General features: G+C 44.4%; 1 protein-coding gene across 5 annotated transcripts in view; it reads right to left on the bottom strand.

Moving 5' to 3' along the window:
• Nucleotides 1–20,366, bottom strand: part of SPEN (spen family transcriptional repressor) — a 70,488-nt gene that overhangs the window by 44,173 nt on the left and 5,949 nt on the right. For 4 of the 5 annotated variants that reach the window (XM_080378773.1, XM_080378770.1, XM_080378771.1 and 1 more), the window contains exon 2: nucleotides 3,177–3,497. In XM_080378773.1, coding sequence (XP_080234899.1) covers nucleotides 3,177–3,497 — 321 coding nt within the window. Of the gene's footprint in view, nucleotides 1–1,872; nucleotides 3,498–20,366 lie in introns of those variants that run through there. The other variant, XM_080378774.1, reaches the window with a different exon arrangement.

Genomic DNA, 20,366 nt, shown 5'->3' with positions numbered 1-20,366 from the left:
TTATAGTTGTATACGATAAAGCTGAGCGATCATTTTGTTTTAATCACAGTATTGGGCTTTCATGACCAGCATCTTGCCTGCACAGGAAAAAAATACTGCCTTCCAGTGCAGAACCCTCATTTAAGTTGTGTTTGGGTTTTTTCTTTTTCTTTTAAATTCGGTAAACAAGAAAAACTTCCATGTTTGTGGATATCATAATTAACTTCCCCCACCTCCCCCTCCATTTTTGCTTGAGAGCTTCAAAAATTTTTCAGGAATTTGGCAATTACTGGAGCTCTTCTAATTATCCTTGTGCAAAAATGGCATCGCAAATTGGGCTGTAGCCATGAAAGCCTCCGTGCAAAGCATGACCCAGAGGTAAGAAGCTGCTTTCAAAAGGGGTAGCATAACCCATAGAGAAGACCCAGAAAATTAGGGTTTTCTTGTTGCTGTTCTAAAATATTTCATCCTCTTAGAGGAAATTTGGCTCTTATCAGATTGCTACACTCAGTTCTCCTCAAAGTTGCATACACTAAAGAAACACCTCAGTTACTAATGTCAGACTACTTAAACTGCAAGGATGCAGGCCCCCAAAAGATACTAAGACCCTACACAAGGAGTATAAATTTTCAGCTGGTGTTTTTATTTGTTCAGACTGCGACTGTTACTGCAATCACAGAATTTGCATCTTCACAAGCACGCTACTTTCAAGTAGCTACAGTCCATTTTGTTTCAGTATTTCAAGCGTTTCGCATGTCAATTGAGAAAGGCTCTATGTTCTAAGAAAGTTAGTGTGATCTCTCAAATAGAGATAGTAAAACCGACAGATAAAGTTAAAAGAACGTTACAAATAGTTTAGTAGTCTAATTTAGACAAGTACCAGGACGGTATGTCCAAGTTACGTCTGCAAAATGAAAGATCAAGAATGATTACACTGAATGTTTAAAAAATAATTGCAAAATTCTAAATATGTCAGGGTAGCCAAAGTTAATTTAAAAATTTAATTATCCATCTTACAAAGGACGTTTCAACCTTTTTTTTTTCTTTTTTCAGCTTTCTCTCTCAGATTCTTCCTTCAGAATCAATTATTAGTCACTTCAATCCCCTGAATCCTAATAACCCAATTGTGCCTTGTGCTTCCTCCTCTCCTGCATCACAGGTCTGTCTTCTATTTAAAATGGCAGAAATATTGTGGGGATCTTTTATGAACTGAAAATGGTATTTGAATCTTTTTTCAATTGGCATCTTGGGAGGTTCCTTCCATTCCTCCTCCAAGGAATTGCCAGGTCCTTAATCCTCTAAATGCATTCATCCTCTGCTCTTAAATTATAGCTCATTTTCAAGCTTTCTACAGAGCTAGCTCATGTTTTGCCTGCATTTTTTTCTCTCGGATTATATGTAAGAAACTACCTAACCAATGCAACAGGATGTCATTAACTTATCTATCCGCTTGAAATTCATTGTTGCCTTTCTGTTTCCATTATCTCTTGCTTGCAACAATGGCATTTTGAAAGGTATTTCAGGAGCTGGCAGAGAAACATGTCTCCCTTTTTTTTTCCCCCCCTTTTGAAGGACCAAGATAAACAATTTTATAAACGATTGCATTTAGCATCCTACAAAGTGTTAATCAGTGAAAGCTGATTTAATGAGGTAAGAGAAAAAGCAGTATTTTCTAGAGGGTTACTGCTATATAGCTGACATAAAAGAACAAAGTCCTTATCCATGAAAAGGACACAGAAGACAGACAGAGGAGCTAGCAGAGCCGAAAATCTAATGGCTACAATGCTTTTTTGATTTATCTATTAGTACTAGGTACTACTGGAGTTAGTGGAAAGAGAGGGTTTGACTTGGGTTAGGAGAGGGGCTAATATACACAGGGCAGGACATACCAACCTTTTCCAAGTGTGGAAACACGACCTATATTCCCAATTAAATCTAGGGAGAGAATTGTGAACATAACTTCCCCAATTTTGGCCCCTCTTACAGGGGTAATCCACCTTCTTAATGGGCAAGGGTGTCAAATGATATTTTAGATGAACCAACAAGAAAAAAAAAATCTTAGTGACAAGACAAAAAAAAAAAAAATTCCACTGGAAGGAAGTAGTCCCAGACTGAAACCGTAACTCTGAAACCCCCAGACTTCTTTCTTGAGACAGTAGGCACTTAAATAGATCCATTATTTTAATTTCCAGCCCTATGTCTGAATCAAGCAGCTGGTAGAAGATCACCCAATGCACGAGGGCACTCATCGCTGCTGGCCAGCAGGCATCCTCTAGCCGCCTTTGTAACCATCCAGCCCAGTCATTTTTCACTGGTGTATCCACAAACTGGTATTAGCACCACGTCCTTAAAACTAAAGTATGTTTAATGTGGAGTAGCAAAGAGCTTTTTAAGAGACTAGATAGTAATCCACTCCCCATGGCTACTGGCGTCTTGACTGTATACCATCCAATAAATTCAAGGCAGTAGTTCTTATCCCAGCATTTAAAAAAAAAAAAACACTATAATTTCCAAAATTTAGTAATGTCCATCATCTCTTTTTGCCAATACCATCAGAAAGAATAATCCCAATAACTTGGAAATGATGTAGATCCAAAATGGAAACATCACAAGCTGCCTTCGGTCTTCTCCATCCAAGCGTTATTTCCATGGCTAAGTGTTGTCTGTAGAATCCAAGGGACTGCATCATTAAAGTCTACTAGAAATTTTGTGGTGACAATCCAATTAACATACCAACTGCGTATAGCGAGAACTGAGAACTAGGCATCAAGCTTTCACAGAATTTTAGGTTCTAGTATTCCGAAGATACTCCATAGAGAACTTCACCACATGTTGTAGAGTAAGATAGCTCCATCTGGCAGCAGGGATACATCCGAGCAAGGCCTTAATATTATCCAAGAAATGGAATCATTACTTCTAGAAAAGAGTAACTCCAATATCGATGCTGGCCAAAGGAAATCTTCCATCTTAAAACCACCTTATTTCAAGTGTAGATATCCAACCAGCTGCAGAAAACATCCTCTATGGATCCACAAGGTACCAGCCACTGGGATACAAATCACTTCCGTTTCCAACCCAAAATAGGAAACATAGATAATTCCCAAAATTTTAAATCCATCTGGGGGCCCTAGATACGAGTTTGTGTTTCTCACCATATCAAATACAAAATACCTGCCTAGAGAAACCTTGGAACTTACCCATCAAGTCTCCGCTCATAACGTCCTTCCCGTGCATGAAGCGATGGTGGGGGGCCGTAAGTGGGCCCCCCCCCACCTCCTCTGAACCCAGAAACCTCTCTACTACGAGATGCTATGGAAACTGTATCATCCAATCCCCGAGCAGCACTGGGAATGGTTCCTGGTTCATTATAATCCGTCCGTAGGTCTCTATCTCCCATTTTGTTGACAGAGTTGTGTGCCTTCTGCGCGCTTTTGATGTCCACAAAATCCACAAACGCTGCCACTCCACCTTCCGACCCCCTCTTAGGGAGTATTTTGACACTTTCGACACGTCCATATCTGGAAGAAAAGCAAAGCAGAGCACAGATGTTAGTGCTGGTAGAAAAAGACCACATTTAATAACATTGCCTCCTGCAAAATCAACATCAGTTTAAAACCATTTGCCCTTCCCATACGGCAGGAAAATCAATCTCCAAGCACAGCAGAGGTTAGAAGACATGTTTCCAAAAAGAGGGGAAAAGCCGTTTGTAAAAGGGAAAAAGCTGTTTAAACTTTTCGTCACACTTAAAATTCCTCTCTTTCGCTTAGCCTACCATGAGATTGCCCTTTTTATAATAACAGAGCAACAGCAGCTAAAGAAATAGGTATTCGCAATTAGAGCAGCCCCTCTCATTTTTAATCTGATGAGCAAGACGTAATTAAAACAAAACTGTGCCACAACAAGTAAAAATAAAGACATCCCGACAATTTTCGTAAGAAAAAAATGACCTTGACACAGCAATTCCACTACTCTGATGTATATTTAATCCATTCGGCACTAAAACAAAGTCTTCATTCTCATCCTCATTCCTGATCTCAAACCCACCTATTCACAACAACCTCAGAGGACTCTTTTGAAGCACAGCCAATACAGGCACCCCCGCACTGGGCTGCTTCTGGGGTTCAACTTTACACCCCCCACCATGGACCAAGCCACGCAACAGCCACATTGAGGAAAGCTGGCAGGACCGTGACGCCACCCTACTTAATGTATGTTAAGTAATTGCAACATGGGCACTCACGGATGAGTAAACGTCTACATAAAAAAATAAAAAATAAACATGTTTGTGCACACAAGAAAACACGATGTAAAAATGTTTTTAAGTAACTCGCATCAACTCATAGGAGAATGGATAAAATGGAATGTATGAACACAGCAACATTTTAAAACAGCCGAGAAAACTGCAGGTCACATTTTGATTGCTCATTTCTCTCAGCCAAGATTTTAAACAAAACAGGTAAGGGCTTTTAACTGCAGTTGTTAATCCATGGCAGAAGAAAGAGGCAAAAAGCGTGGTTTTCAATGTCCTGATGAACAGGAAAGGGACACACAAATACAAAATTAATCAAGAAATATCTGTAAACTCTATGAAGAATTATTGCAAGAATTTTTTATTCATGAAGGCAGCACAATGCTGAACAGACATAAACAAACCTTAAGCAAGAAAAGCTGTTTTCAGCTATACACATAGGAAAAAGCTACTACAGCTGCCTCTCTGGGGAGCAAACACTGTCCGGACCTGCATCTGACTCTGGTTTATGCACGGCTTTCCATACACCTTAAAATTTCATCATTGCTGTTGGATGACTAATCCGTAAATATGATTTGAAAACCTGCCTCGCTGACTGTTGGCTTCTCATGCCAACCCGACCTACTATACTCTATACGTGATCTGGTTTGGATTTAGATCTCATTTTTCTCTGGTTTATACTCCACCGAATGCGGCATTAAGGAATATGTGCACAAACGAGAACATCTTTCAAGTCAAAAAGCACCTTGTTAGGCATAAAGGTCGCATATGGAACACGTTCTTGCTTCTAAGCCATCCAGAGCCGAGCTTGCTGCCTTTATACTCATAGATACAGCACGGCGACGTTAATTCTTATGAGTTTTCTAACCTGCGATACCAAACTGATGCACTGCTTCTTTTTTATTCTAATTAAAAGCTGCAAGGTGCAAATAATGGTAAATGGTACTGCAGTAAAGATACTTCTCAAAGTCTGCACTCTTCTGACACTGGATACAGTTATCTTGCCTTGAAGGCAAGATTTAGAAAGACCAGAAAAGTAGAAGATATGGTTAATAAAATCTGTGTGAGGACAAAAATGGTCTAATTGGACGTGGCACACGTAGAGAGACAAGAAACAGAAAGGAAGAAGGAGGAAGAAAAACAGGAAAGAGCCTATTTGAAAAAGTGTTCATGCCATGAATGAACATGACAAAAAAATATGAAAAACAACAAGGTATCCTAGTTAACATCACCCTTTAACATGTATTTCAGTGCCAGTTCTCTGCAGACAACACAGGAAAGATGCAACAGGACAGAGTGCGTGCTCTAACCCTCACAGCCATTCTTGTAAATAACACAGATACAGAAGTGACTGGTTAGAACACGTACTTTCCTTTTGCTCACTGTTTACACATTCAGTTTCTGGCAACATGAGCCCCTACTTTGTCTGCGGTCTTGGAGGGGGTGGGGATATATGGTATCTTAGCTCTACTCAAAAAAACTAAAATCCTAATTGACCTTCCGACTGCAGTCACCACAGCCTACCTCGTACCAAGTGCTGTCTGCCAGTTACATCAGAAATGGGCTCCAAAGGACTTCCCACTCCACAGCTTGACAATTCTTTTATTTCCCCACTCTGAAATCCTAACATGTGTATGTTGTTGTAACATACACACAGACCTCAGTTATTTTTCTTTTTGCTGCAGAAGATCCAGAATGTGTTAAAATGTTCAAATATTCAAATTAATGCTGCCCAGAAAGACACAGAACATCAACGTAATGTGATCCCCAGATACCAAGAAAATGACCCAGCAAATGCAGCCAGAGCTTAATTTTTATATTGGGAAAAGTATACTTTGGTTGCCATTCATTAAAAAATTATTTCTTTTTTTTTCCCAAGTAAGAAATGGATGGGGGAGGCTACTACTGTATTCCATTGCAGCCATGGTCCTAAATCACCCCACTCGAAGACGGTGCGTTTTAATCCATCCGTTATCCAGATACATAAATATACGCCGTGCTTTGGTGTCCTGCACCATACCCTTGACAAGCCCTGAGGATAATCTGTGACAATCGTCTTTGCTGAAAGCAAGGGAGGCAGCTGGGGGGAGGAGAAAGGGAGCAGAAGGGGGGGATGAAAGAAAACTGAGGAGAGAGCCCTGAGTGTTCAAGGACAGCTGCTAGAAGAGGAAGGTTTGCATTTTCCTTGCCCCAACGTGGTCCCGTGATTACACACATCCTTCGGTCCCCCACCGTGAAGATTAATCTGTCTAGTGATCTGACCCAGCCCCACCCGTTGGCATCTCTCCGAGCTGCTCCTGTCTTGGCAGATGCTGCCGGGAGGAGGACCGCATCGAGGGGAGAGGAGGGGAGATCTGCAGTGCTGCATCACCAGACGGGTTTACTGCAGCAGAATAATACATTATGAGGAAAAAAAAAAAAAAAAAAAAAAAAAAGAATTTCTGGAGGGCCAGGGTAGGAGAAGCAGCAATAACGCCACGTTTCATTACACAGATTGCAAGTTAAGGCAAGATGGAGGCAACGTGCTCCGAGGAGCAACCTTTGTCCAGATGCCGAGGGCTGGGAAGAGGAGACAAAAGACAAGGGGAGGCATCACCACGACCTTTGGTAATGTTCGCAGAGCGGCTTCTCTCAGCCTTCATCTCCTATCTTTATACCTGTGCGTCAGCCTTTTCCAAGAAGGCTGCATTTTGCAATCGCTGGCAGCCCGAACAGAAAACAGAGACACGTTCGCTCCGCTCCAAATCCACAGACCCTAACGAAAACAAGGCTTTTTAGTGCCTCTTCCCGTCTGCAACTCATGCTGATTAATCATTAGCTCCATATCGTAATGAAGGTGGCCGAGGCCGTATTTTCAGCAGGGTTTACAGTTCAACCAGAAGCAGAGGAGACAAGGACGTGCAAGAGCTGTTATGTCACCAAGCCCCTCCACCAGCACAGCACGACTGCAGCACTAAGCTGTAAACACAAATCTAGTGGCCCTTTCAGAAACAAAAAAAAAAAAAAGTTGCTCGATAATCACTGCTTGAACAAAGCCACGCTAATCCAGCTTTTCAGACAAAGAAAAGGAATTCATAATTTAAGCATTATTGGTTTATTCACTGTAGATCAAAGCACCTCTATATTCGAGCAGCTGAAATGTCCCTGGGCTCTTGGCATGGCTGTTTGGCATGCTTCTCTCGCTCCCAGCCCTTCCTCCTCCCCAGCTCTTCCTCCCGTACCAGCAGAGAGCGCGGCCAGGTTGGGAAACGCAGCCTCCGCCAATGCAAGGCCGGGCTGGTTCCTCCTCCCCAGGGGCGGATATGTCACCCAGACACAGCCAAAGTCATCTCTTACCCTACAACTTTCCCTACTCAGGGGTATCAGCACCCTTGCCTTTCCATTTCTAATTAATCATTTCATCTTGGGTGCTTACTCCAAACAATTTTTCTGCACAGTCTCTGCTATTCCCAAGCAAAAGCATTTTAAACAAAGGATGGACTATGAGAAAACTGCACAGCAAATATTTAGTACGCAAAGGCTGCCATTCAGCTGCAATATTTTATAAACTGATTAGGATCTTTATAGGATGATCCATACACAATAGGAAAAAGTAGGTTGAAATCGAGGAAACGTGCTTCTTTAATTTAAACCGTATCCCACTTTAAACCATATTACTTCCCTATTTCTCATACCGAGCTCCCTCCGAGCTTGTCAAGACCTTTTATACCCAGCCATTTTCATTACTGCAGAATTCCGCAGGTCAGCCACATCCCAGTCTAAAAAATTTAATTGTGTTTTTATTTAGAAGCCAGCACAACACTACACTCCAGATACTACTAAATGCGAGACACACTGCAAGATCAAAAACAACACAATAGGGTTTTTTGTGCTTGTTTCTGCACCGCTCATTAAGAACATGATTTGACAAGACATCCTGATAAAGCAGGACATCTGAGTATTTTGGACTCATTTGCATTCACCTTGACTAAAGCCAGGTATCTTTAGCCATCTGAAAAGCAGGGATGATTTTTCCATGCCACTATCACGCTCCTTCCCCCTCCATTATTATATAACCCAGGCAAGCCCCAGCCTGCATTATTCAGTAAAACGTTCGCACAGCTTGAAGCTTTTCTTGGCCAATTGCATTCCTCTTGCTTTGTTGTTATTTCATAACAAAATAATGTGACCTGAAATAATGTGTTGTATCCAGATGCCTGCACCTCTTCTCCTCATTCTTAAACTCCAAGTCAGTCCAAACACCCACACCAGGGGCTACTCCAGTCCTGCATTTCCCCCTGCACGAAGCAGACCTGCTCCAGGTACAGGGCAACGCAAGATGTGCAAACACCAGAGCTGCCATAAAGCGGGTTGCGATGGCCAGCTCCACAGGGGTTTTTACTTTTACCCAGGCTGCCGAGGCCTGCTGAACTCCATCAGCATCAGTCCTAGGCTCTTCTGCTATCATGGACGTTCATTTCAGCATCTAAGAACTCGGCCCAGCGCAACAGCACATGCACCTATATAACACGCAAAATAAGACACCAGAAGAGCAGCAAAACCCACTGCAGTGCAGTCTTACCAGCAGCAGGACACCAAGCCATGGTGACAGCTATCCTGGAGAAATCCTGCTCAGAGTTAAGCACCAGCTTCCAGTATCACCAACTCACAACATGAACTGCACAGTGAGCGCCTCCCTCCCACGCCACTAACAAAAGCGGTGTTTAATATTCACCGCTGTAAAAGTTCCTAAGCCAGCAACACAAAGGGACTCGTGTCTTTGCACAGGCATTTGCAAAGAATAAGGCACTGTAACTGATCATGAGAGCATTAATATAGTAAATAAAATACACCATGTAATAGTTGTAACATGCTTGGCCTGAGAAGATGATATACCACCACATTCCATGCTTCATATTCATTATAGCCACATACTTTACTTGCCACAGAAAATATTTACACGCTTCTAAGTTTCAGTTTTGCTTTTTTTTTTCCAGAAAGGGAATTTCACATAAAGAGTGGTATGAGATAGTATTTCCACCACCTTCAGACCTGAGTGGCACAGGTCTTTGGAATTACACTCTGCTTCAAGTAATGCAGAGTATCAGTTCAGAATCTGACAAATCATCACGTGCCTAGCATAGAAGGAAGACTTGAGAGCTTACAGACAGAGAAGAATAAAGGAATCTAAACAAAAAGGGCTCAAAAACACACAGACTGCATTATTGGGTTTGGGTCCAATCATAAATACAGTAGCTGATCTGTTGAAGACAGCAAAACCTAAGACAGACCATGAAGAAGCATGTGCACAGGGTTGGGATGAAAATAACGCAAATTAATTTAAATGTATCTTGATAGAAACAACAAGAAAAAATCCGTATTTCTGGAAAACTACATTTTAAATCAACTTTAACAAACACGGGGAACTGTCACCCGATGGGCCACAACCACTTGCCTTTGTAGGACTGTCACTCAATCCCGGAGAATTTGTCAAACGGTATCTCAAATGCTTAACAACAAATATGGCAACGTACACATGGCCGCTGGCCTTCGCTAGCAGCTGCGCGTAGGGGAGACCAAAAGGCAGTATTTACTACGAACAACGTAATGTGATGTCTTGTTACTAAGGGCCTGATCCAAAGTCAGCTGAAGGCAGAAGCCTTCATTCCCAAGGGCACCAGACCCTGCTCTGCATGGACCCAGCACCCCAGAACGCTCAGGACAGCACGAATCCTTCACATCAACGTGCACGCATTTCAGCTGTATCCTGAAAATTGAAAACTGGCTATTCAGGATTGTGGTGAAAATACTGCAAGTATTTATCTAATATACATATGCACACGCCCCTCTGAAGAACCCGGCAGCACCATTTTGTAACACTCCTCCAAACGCCTGATCTTCCCCCGGTTTTCTGAAGAAATAGGTTTAAGTGACAAAACCCACTAGGACGAGGGTAGCAGCACAAAAGCTGCCAGCAACGTATGGAGCACTTCCAGCCGCCTCTAGAGGAGATTCAATGTATGGTGTTGGCTCTCCTTATCTCCAGCTGCTACACTGCATTAAAGACCGCTAAAAATAAAACAAATTAAATGCCTCTCCAATTCTACATTTATGGCACAAATTCGTTCAGGTTAGAAAAGACCTTTAAGATCATCAAGTCCAACCATTAACCCAGCACTGCCAAGCCCACCACTAAACCATGTTGCTAAGTGCCACATCTACACATCTTTTAAGTACCTCCAGGGACGGTGACTCCAACACCTCCCTGGGAAGCTGGTTCCAGTGCTTGACAACCCTTTTGGTGAAGAAATTTTTCCCAATATCCAATCTAAACCTCTCCTGGTGCAACCTGAGGCAGTTTCCTCTTGTCCTGTCACTTGTTACTTGGGAGAAAAGACCGACCACCTTACTACAGCCTCCTGTCAGGCAGTTATAGGCAGCGGTAAGGTCCCCCCTGAGCCCCCTCCTCTCCAGCCTAAACACCCCCAGTTCCCTCAGCTGCTTCCCATCAGACTTGTGCTCCAGCCCTGCTGCTGATCCTTGGACACGCTGCAGCACCTCCGCAACCCTCTTGTCATGAGGGGCCCAAAACTGAACCCAGGATTCGAGGGGCAGCCTCACCAGCACTGAGTACAGGGGGATGGTCACTGCCCCAGTCCTGCTGGCCACACCATTTCGGACACAAGCCAGGATGCTGTTGGCCCTCCTGGCCACCTGGGCACCCTGCTGGCTCGTATTCAGCCAGCCACTGACCAGCACCCCCAGGTCCTTTTCCACCAGGCAACTTTCCAGCCACTCTTCCCCAAGCCTGTAACTTCGCATGGAGTTGCTGTGACCCAAGTACAGGATCTGGCACTCAGCCTTGAACCTCATATAATTGGCCCTGGTCCAGACCCCTCTGCAGAGCCTCCAGCCCTTCAGCACATCAACGCTCCCCCCAACCTGGTGTCATCTGCAAACTTACCAAGGGTGCACTCGATTCCCTCATCCAGATCATCAATAAGGGTATTACAGAGAACTGGTCCCAACACCGCACCCTGGGGAACACCACGCCTGACTGGCCACCAGCAGGATGTAACTCCATCCACCACCACTCTTCAGGCCTGGCCATCCAGCCAGTGTTTCACCCAGTGAACAGCACACCCACCCAAGCCATGTGCAGCCAGGTTCTCCAGGAGATGCTGTGGGAGACGGTGTCAAAGGCTTTACTAAGATCCAGGTAGACAACATCCACAGCCTTTGTCTCATCCACTAAGCAGGTCACCTTGTCACAGAAGATCAGGTTCATCAAGTAGGACCTGCCTTTCATAAACTCACGGTGACTGGGCCCGATCACCCGGTTGTCCTGTACATGCCGCATGCTGGTGCTCAGGATGCTGTGCTCCATAGCCTTCCCTGGCACCGAGGTCAGGCTGAGAAGCCTGTAGTCCCTGGATCCTCCTCCCTGCCCTTCTTGTAGACAGGCGTCATATCCACCAACTTCCAGCCTGCTGGGACCTCCTTGGTTAGCCAGCACTGCTGATAAATGTTGGGGGAGTGGCTCAGCAAGCACTTATCCACCAGCTCCATCAGTGCCCTCGGATGGATCCCATCCAGACTTGTACATGGTGTAACAAGTTGCTGACCATTTCCCCCTGGATTATGGGGGCTTCATTCCGCTCCCCATCCCTGTCTTCCACCTCAGGGGCTGGGTACCCAGAGAATAACTGCTCCTACCATTAAAGACCAAGGCAAAGAAGTCCCTAAGTACCTCAGCCTTTTCCTCACCCTTTGTCAGTCACTATGTTTCCCCCTGCATCCAATAAACAATGGAGATTCTCCTTAGCCCTCCTTTTGTTGCTAATGTATTTATAGAAACATCAATTACTGTCTTTTATGGCAGTAGCCAGATTAAGTTCTAGTTGGGCTTTGGCCCTTCTAATTTTCTCCCAGCATAACCTCACAACAGCCTTGTAATCCTCCTGAGTTGCCTGCCCCTTCTTACAAAGGTCATAAACTCTCCTTTTTTTCCCCGAGTTCCAGCCAAAGCTCTCTGTTCAGCCAGGCTGGTCTTCCCCACCAGCTTGTCTTTCGGCACATGGGGACAGCCTGCTCCTGCGCCTTCAGGATTTCCTTCTTGAAGGATGTCCAGCCTCCCTGAACCCCCTGGTCCCTCAGGGCTGCCCCACAAGGGACTCTGGCAACCAGGCTCCTAAACAGGCCAAAGCCTGCCCTCCAGAAGTCCGAGGTGGCAGTTCTGCTGACCACCCTCCTTACTTCAATGAAAATTTAAAACTCATTATTTCATGATCGCTGTGCCCCAGATGGCCTCCAACCATCGCATCACCCACCAGCCCCTCTCTGTTCGCAAACAACAGGTCCAGCGGGCACCTTCCCCAGTGGGCTCCCTCACCAGGAAGGTCCCTCCCGCACGCTCCAGGAACCTCCTGGACTGTGTCCTCCCTGCTGGACTGTATTTCCATCAGACTCCTGGTAAGTCAAAGTGCCCCACGAGAACAAGAGCTAGCAGTCGTGAGATTTCTCCCAGCTGCTTACAGAGCATTTCATCTGCATCTTCACCTTGGTCGGGTGGTCTATAACAGACTCCCACCTAGATGGTATCTGCATCGTCAGCCTTCCCCCCGATTCTTGCCCAGAAGCAATCAACCCTATCGACACCATCGTTATGCTCTAGACAATCAAAACGATAACACACAGGGCAACCACACCGCTTCTCCTTCCTTGCCCCCTTCCGAACAGTTTACAGCCATCCCCTGCAGCACTCCAGTTGTGCCAGTCACCCCACCATGTTTCCACAATGGCAACTATGTCATACTCTTCCTGCCACCCAATGGCTTGCAGCTCCTTCTGTTTGTTACCCATGCTGTGTACATAAAGGTGCCCATGTACATAAATGTGCCCATGGTGTACATAAATTAGTATTTCTCTAACAATAAGCTATCGTGTGCAGCTGGGATAGCACTCTGGATGATCACAAGTAGGGAAGCTCGTCTGCGGGCAATAAATCCACAGAGCGTAAGGCTTTGAAAACCTTTACCTTCCCAAAAACAGGCAAAATAAAAGCTCCTTGTATCACAAGCAGCACTGGTTTTCAGGCCATACCGAGAACAGACCTTGTGACAGCAATGATTCAGAAACATGCCCTAATTACCAAGCTCCCATAATTTTCTAGATTGCAATCTGAGATGCTTTAAAACCTGTTTAGAGTCATCTTTATTGGCTGCACAACCTCTGGGGGGGAGAAAAACAACGTTCTTCAGGGCATTCTCTGCGGCTTTCCTCCTAGCAATGAGGACCTTCAGGGAAACCTCAAAATTTAGGAGCAGAAATGATCAACCAGGTTATGGAGCTCAGTCAAACCGCTTACGTGACTGGGGCGAGTCCTCAACGTGACGCTTGAAACTCTCCCCTCCCGCCCCACTGCCCAAATTACTCGAACCCAGACCACTCTTGGACTGCGCAGCTCCCTTCAGCCCCCAACAGCACTCAATGGGAAATCTCCCAACTCCGACTACAAACAGGGGTTTTGTTAATGCGATTACAGCACGTGTTCCTGCCACGCACTGAAAACAGCTAGGGCTTTGTCTACACTCGTAATCCCTCCCTAAGAGATGACAAAGTAGGAAATTAAAAAGCTAGCATAGGCACATTCACTGATACTTCTGATACCTCTGTTATTTAAGAGCAACATGCTCAACATATCAGATAGTCTGGTAGATAACTCTGTGCTGAAATAAGCGCTCGCTTCTTGCTTTACAGCTCTGCTGAATGCTCCATTTTAAGACACAAAGTAAGAGTGGTTCCTAATTAAAACATCTTAATTTATGTCTTTATTGCAAAGTCACCATTTGGATACTGCTGAGGTATTAATATACAAATGAACTTCTTATGTACACCAGAGAGGGAAGAAAGAGAATATCGAAAAGTTTATTCACGTCTGCTACTGTCGGTTAACAACTATTTCTTCCAACAGTCAACATACCAAGAAATTTTTCTACAACGCCGACGACAAAAAATTCTAAGGTGAAACTTAGAATACAGACATGCTCATTCCCTGAGACACTGATCGGTTCCACCGCAACACCCTGACAACACGACACAACATTCAAAAGGAGTCCTAGTGACATTTCCACCTAGGACAAAGACGACGGAGGGGGAGAGGAATCCATGCTTTGGACAGTGGGATTACACAAAGCTGTATGAATAAAAAAAAGCCTCAGCTTGACCTCAGCACTCCATGCAGCATCTAGCTGGGCTACATTTAATATCCTCGCCCAAGTCAGCAGTTCCGCTGCCTGCAACGTCAGGCGAGCCCAGCATTGCATCAGACAGTCCACAGGCTGCAGTCAGAAAGCAAATCCTGACGGAACTGTAATGAAGGGCTTAACACAAAACTACCAAGTTAAAGCCACGTAAATGTAGCTCAACGATACAAGTTTCTCGTTCGCATGGCCACCTCAGCCAGCCAGAGAAGAGGCAGCAGCTCTGTTATTAAGGAACTTTTCCTAGTTGCCACTCCTGTACAATTAAGAAAAAGCATACAAGCATCTGTAGCAGGGCTTACTGGTATATACATTATTTAAAAAAAAGAAATCAAAGTGCCTTTGTGAGCAGAAATAATGAAGACTCATTTCTTATGGATGCATGTTTTGAGGTCGAATTCTCCACATCCAATAACTGCCAGTTCCCACTGCAGCTTTTCCCACGGTCAGGAACACCTCTCTCCCATGTGGATTCTTTAATGTCTAATAAGGGTTGCACTCTCACTGCAGCTTTTCTCTCCATGGGGCCACTAATCAGGTCTCTCTCCTCTAATAAAACCGCTTGTTTTCACAAAACACCAAGGAACGTCGTATCTCTGAGACTGTGAGTACACCCTTCGCCCTTAAGTTTAGCTGAAACTGGCTAATGGGTTCAAAATTCATTAGGGAAGATACATATGCACAGCAAGATCACATCAGTCTTGCTCTCCAAGCAGATCAGAATAAATTTGTAGAAGTCTGAAAAGGTTACAAAAATTTGTAGACACTCTGCATTTTCAGTTGTGTTGTATCAAGCACAGTGCACTGTGATTCTTTATCCACCAACCTACGTACACAGATGTGCAGTATCACGTTACTACATGCTAGAGACAGAGCTGCTGAATTCCATCTCCACAGCATTTTTTCTTCCAACTTAAAGCATAATCTGCAGATTTGCTTCAAAAATACCGGTGGCGATAGGCTACATTAAATGCTTTCTGCAGAGGAATTGCTCAAGCCTGTTCTTTTGCATGACTGATTTTAGGATTTGTTTGGATTCGATTTTAAGAACACGCTGCATCACAACTGTAGCAGAATCTCTTGATTAATCAAGTTTTTCATTCTTACATGAAAGGGTAATTCCCCATCTCAGTTTTGCTCCTCCAAACCCTGCTTTGCATGTATTCGGCAGCAGATGGAGGAAAATGCAGAGTCATAACATTATGGTCTCGCTGCCATGCTGCAGAGTACTTTAAATATGTATCATCTTAAGGCTTCGTAAGTCTTGGTGCTCACTGGTTCATACTTCTCCAGTAAAACACAAACTTTACAACCTCTTCTCCAAGGTTTTGTACATTTTCCAGGAAATGGTTATTTCACAAGAAAATCAAGTTTATCTGTCTGCAGTCTCTTAGACCATCCCAAGTGACAGGATTGCTCCTCTCCTTCGAACCACAACTAGATCTGAATGAGGGACTAGCTTCAACTCAGTCAACAGCTTTAACAATTTGAAGTTAATTTCTGATAGAAAGCAGTGACAGATCCAAGGACTCACAGTCAGGCCACCAACCCCAAAAGCTCACCTACTACTCCTGAAAGGTTACCACCTTGAAACCAGGGAAGAAAAAATGCCCCACCACTCTGAAAAAAAAAGTCAGTTCCCAGCCAGTCCAGCCTCTTCCACAAAGCCCTGTCTTCAAGCTGCCCAGCCACTCCCGTACTGCCACACCAGCCAGTCACCCAAACACAGATGTGCAAATGTTACTGCGTTGGTTCATGACTCACTGCTACCATCGCCCTGGAGAAAGTGCTTGGTCCTGTGACTAAACCAACTGGCAGCACAATACTCGTCGTGAGCCAGGCATCAGCCCAAGGAAATCAATATTCCCTGCTGACAAGCGCCCAGCACACACTCAGGTGTTCCGTCTGCAGTGACTACCTGTGCTCTAGGCGCTTTCTCCATCAGTAAGAGCTTAAAACTTTCCACAGCTGAGCTCCTTAGCCAGCCAGATCTTAATGGCTTTTCTTTCGATGCAACTTGAACTCAAGGTTTCGCTAAGCTAAGATGAAAACTGGCTAGCTTGAATTTCATCGCCGAAATGTTTCTCACTGCAGTTTTAGGAGCCGGCCACAGCACAGAATTCAGCAGGCCCTTCTCTCGAGGTGTAGGGGTGCTACCAGACCAACAGCGCTCCTCCTGCAGTTAAGACACAGCCAGGTACACCACCCCATCTGCAACACAACCAGGCACATCACCATCACCACCAGGGAAGATGCTTCCTCATTTTATGCCATTCCAGTCACCAGCTTCACCTTCAAATGCTTGTTTTCAAAAAACACGAGCTAGGCAAGAGCATGCCTTGCCAACACAGCCAAGGGACTGTAATCTCTGAATGGATGTAGAGGAAGAGAGGCTTCCTGAGCTCAGCTGCTGCCAAAAAACAGTGTATCTCACTGTACCCACAACCAGCCTATCATCTACAACATCAGTGTTGAAGTCATTTTTATTTTTTAAACGTGGCAAGGCTTCTCTGCTACTAACACTTCCAATGACTTGTTTTAGAGTCAAGAAAGACCAAAGGTTTATTTAAACTTTGATTACAATGAGGTTACTGTGCAGATCGTTAGCTGTCTAGATGCGTATTTAGCTGGCTTTCCAAGAGCAGTGTCTCACACATACAAGTACAGAGCCCCTGAAATTAAATCAGATGTTGATTATGTATACAAAGGGAGATACTTATCCATCCTGAGCTCTTATTCTCCTCACAGTTAGGACACTAATGAGGCCGGAAGAGTTTTTTCCTCCAAAGATGTCTACTTTAAACATACAACTTGGCAATTTATTTTTCTTATTTTGCCCTATTAACTATTACACGTCACCCACAGCTGCCACAGAGAGCCTAAAGAGGGAACATTTAAATAAGCCTCTATGCGCTTTTTGGCAGCCGTCACTATTAATGAGGACGGGAGGTATTCACACGAGCGGCAAGAGCAGATGGACCACAGCTCGGTGCTTTGTGCCGTGCGGAAGCAGCAAGCATCTCACCAAAGACACATACACTGCAGTTGGGGAAATCTCTTGACAGGGACACTGGGTTACTCTCAATGAATCCCATGGACGGAAAACCCCACCAGCTCAGTTCTATACCTGGAAGAAAACTGAAGGTGATTCACCACTTGCCAAAAAAAACCCCACCAAACTTAAAATCTGGCAATAGTATTTTTATTGAGCTAAAGGATCATTTCAAACCCAGCTTTGATTGGGTGCCTGGCCACCTTTGTGACAAGAACCTGGTTTGAACCCAGCTCTGATTTCCTACCACATCAGGGGATAACAAAAAACATGCAAGCTCGTCTATTTGGATAGAGGAATATCCAAGAGGAACACACACACACACAAGTCAGCACTGTCTCCTCTCCACCTGTAGCCATCGGTATCCAACAGATAGTGGTGCAGATCATCTATTCACACTCCTTCCAGAGACATTCAGTGGAGATGAGAGCGCGTTCAAGGCACTCTCATCAGATTTGGAAGCTCAAGCTTCAGATCCAAGTGCACTTAAAACAAAAACAAAACAAAAAACCCCAAACCAACAAAAAAAAATCCCACCAAAAAAGCACTTTAAATTTTATGCTGCTAAGCTTAATTAAAAAGGGGAAGAAAAAGGAAGCAAAAAAGCTCCCTTTTGTTCTTAAAAGCTGCCCGAGTCTTTAAACAGAAAGCGGTCATTAAGACAAGACTGCTGCTCTTCTCCCATGATTAGTTTGTCTGAGCGGAAAATTGATGTTCCTTTCACATCCGAATTCTGCTGCATTCTCACCCAAGTCACCATGAGCATTTGGACCTCGGACAAGGCATGAATATACAAACTATAGCACAGAGCCAGCCACATGCCATGCTGCAGGACACACTTCCAAAAAAATCCAGCCCAAGAAGGATGTTGTTTCAAGTGCATTCAGAGGCACTGCCTTCATATTCAAACTATCCTGCTCACAGATCAGGCAGCAGCAGGCCCTGGAATAAATCCCAGTATATTTATGAAAAGTCTGCAACAACGTTTATTCTTCTACTAAAGGATGTTATCTTCACACGCAGGATTTTACAGATTGCACGGGACAATTACAGAGTGTTAGTAGGTAAAACAATAACTATGGAAATGCAGAAACCAAAGCTGTTGCTGTGTTTTATTCATCATACAGAAGTCGTCATCACATCTTAATATATTACTGCAGAACAGCACCGGAGACATTTTTTCAGACCCGAGGAGAGACCAGAGCTGCCATTACTCACCAGGCAGACAGAAAGGCGAAACCTCCTGCGCTACCCTGGTGTGTACAATCACCAGGTGGGAAACACTACTGACTCCTTAGCTTGGGCGGCGGGGGGGGCAGGGAAAGCGGCTTTTGTCTGATTTTCATTAACTGTTCAAGTAGTCTTCAGAACACTACAAAGACTCATGCAAAGGTAAGCCGTGAGGCTGGTTGTACACTGAATTTCCATCTTCAGGCTCATATTCCTCCCACGAGATTTCTAAATCGGCATGCTGAAGATGCAGCTAAACTCAGAATCTTATTACGGAGAGTAATCATATTTTCTAGCTTATTCCTCAGTTCATTGTTTAGGAATGTTTGCCCTTGCAGTCTTTGGCTTCAGGGCGTTCTCAGACCTCAGCAAGTTCACTGAACTTAATAAAAAACACAAGCAAAACATCTCATAAGTGCTTATTTTTGGTAGCTACCCAAACCAGAACGTATCCACCCCACCAGCAGCTTTACAGCTTACATCCTTGTTGCCAGCAACTCTCCCAAAACCTTTAATAGCCTCACACCAGTGACCAGTGACCCTCAGTTCTCTACCCCTTCCCCAAACATCTTCAGGAGACTGTCTTGATACTTGTTACTTCTCAGGTGCGTCCTCATGTGCAGAAGGCATCTTCTCCTCCTCTTCAGAAGCTGACAACAGTGTGAAACCACCGCAACAGCAAGACAGCTGTTGCAACACCTCAGCTCATGAAAACAAAACGCCCGAGGAGCCCCAGGTTCATCCTGACTCACCAACTCGTCCAAAATCTGTAACCTGCCCTCTGCTCATTTGGATATTTACTTCCTTTTTTATGAAAAGCCAGCTAGCACCTCTTCGCCCTCAGCGAAAACAAGGACCTAATTTTGGAAGCACCTTAAGACGGCAATAAGGTCATTTGCCAGAGAACTTGGCATGACTTTCTGTCCTATGAAAAGCAAGGAGGGGGAAAAAAAACCCCAACCAACAGCCAACAAGGCTATCACAAAACAAATTTAAGCCCTTTCTCGTCCCCTGTTCTAACCTGATGAACGAATTTAGTACCTCCACAAGCCTCGCAAGAACTGGTAAATTCTCAATACGTGAGACTGCTTCCTCGCAGTCTGCAAGAAAGGGTGCTAGGATTACTTTATCATTGTACCAAAGGAATTTAGAGTAAGGACAAGAAATACCAAAAGCCAATGTCGCTTTGGAACGGCTCAGTGACAACAGAAGCTGCTCTCATCAAATCACAAATAAACATAGCCAGGACCTTTGAAGAAACTTCAGAGAAGAAACAATGCCAAAAAAGCTCAGCAGACGACAGAATTTTGTGACCAAGTGACACCAATTTATCTAACACAGCTAAGCATATAAAAACACTTAATAGAAGCTTAGTCCAAATCTACACTCTTTGCGGCTTTTCATTAAGTTTCTTTGAAATAATTATATAGACATTTCCTCAACCAGCGTGGCGTCACCAAGCTGCCACCTCAAGTGCATGCAAAGAGCAGAATCCGGAGCAGCCAGAGGATTCATGAATCTTCAACTGTTGATGAGCCATCCTCCGTGTGACTCAGGCTCAGGGGAAGAAGTAGGTGGATGCAGACAAACGCTGCTCGTAACGCCCCCGGTACAC

This window comes from Falco punctatus (genome assembly GCF_963210335.1).
Source record: "Falco punctatus genome assembly, chromosome: 3".
NCBI classification, from domain to species: domain Eukaryota; kingdom Metazoa; phylum Chordata; class Aves; order Falconiformes; family Falconidae; genus Falco; species Falco punctatus.
Note: the sequence above shows the minus strand (reverse complement) of the source record. Positions and strands in the feature narration are given on the sequence as shown.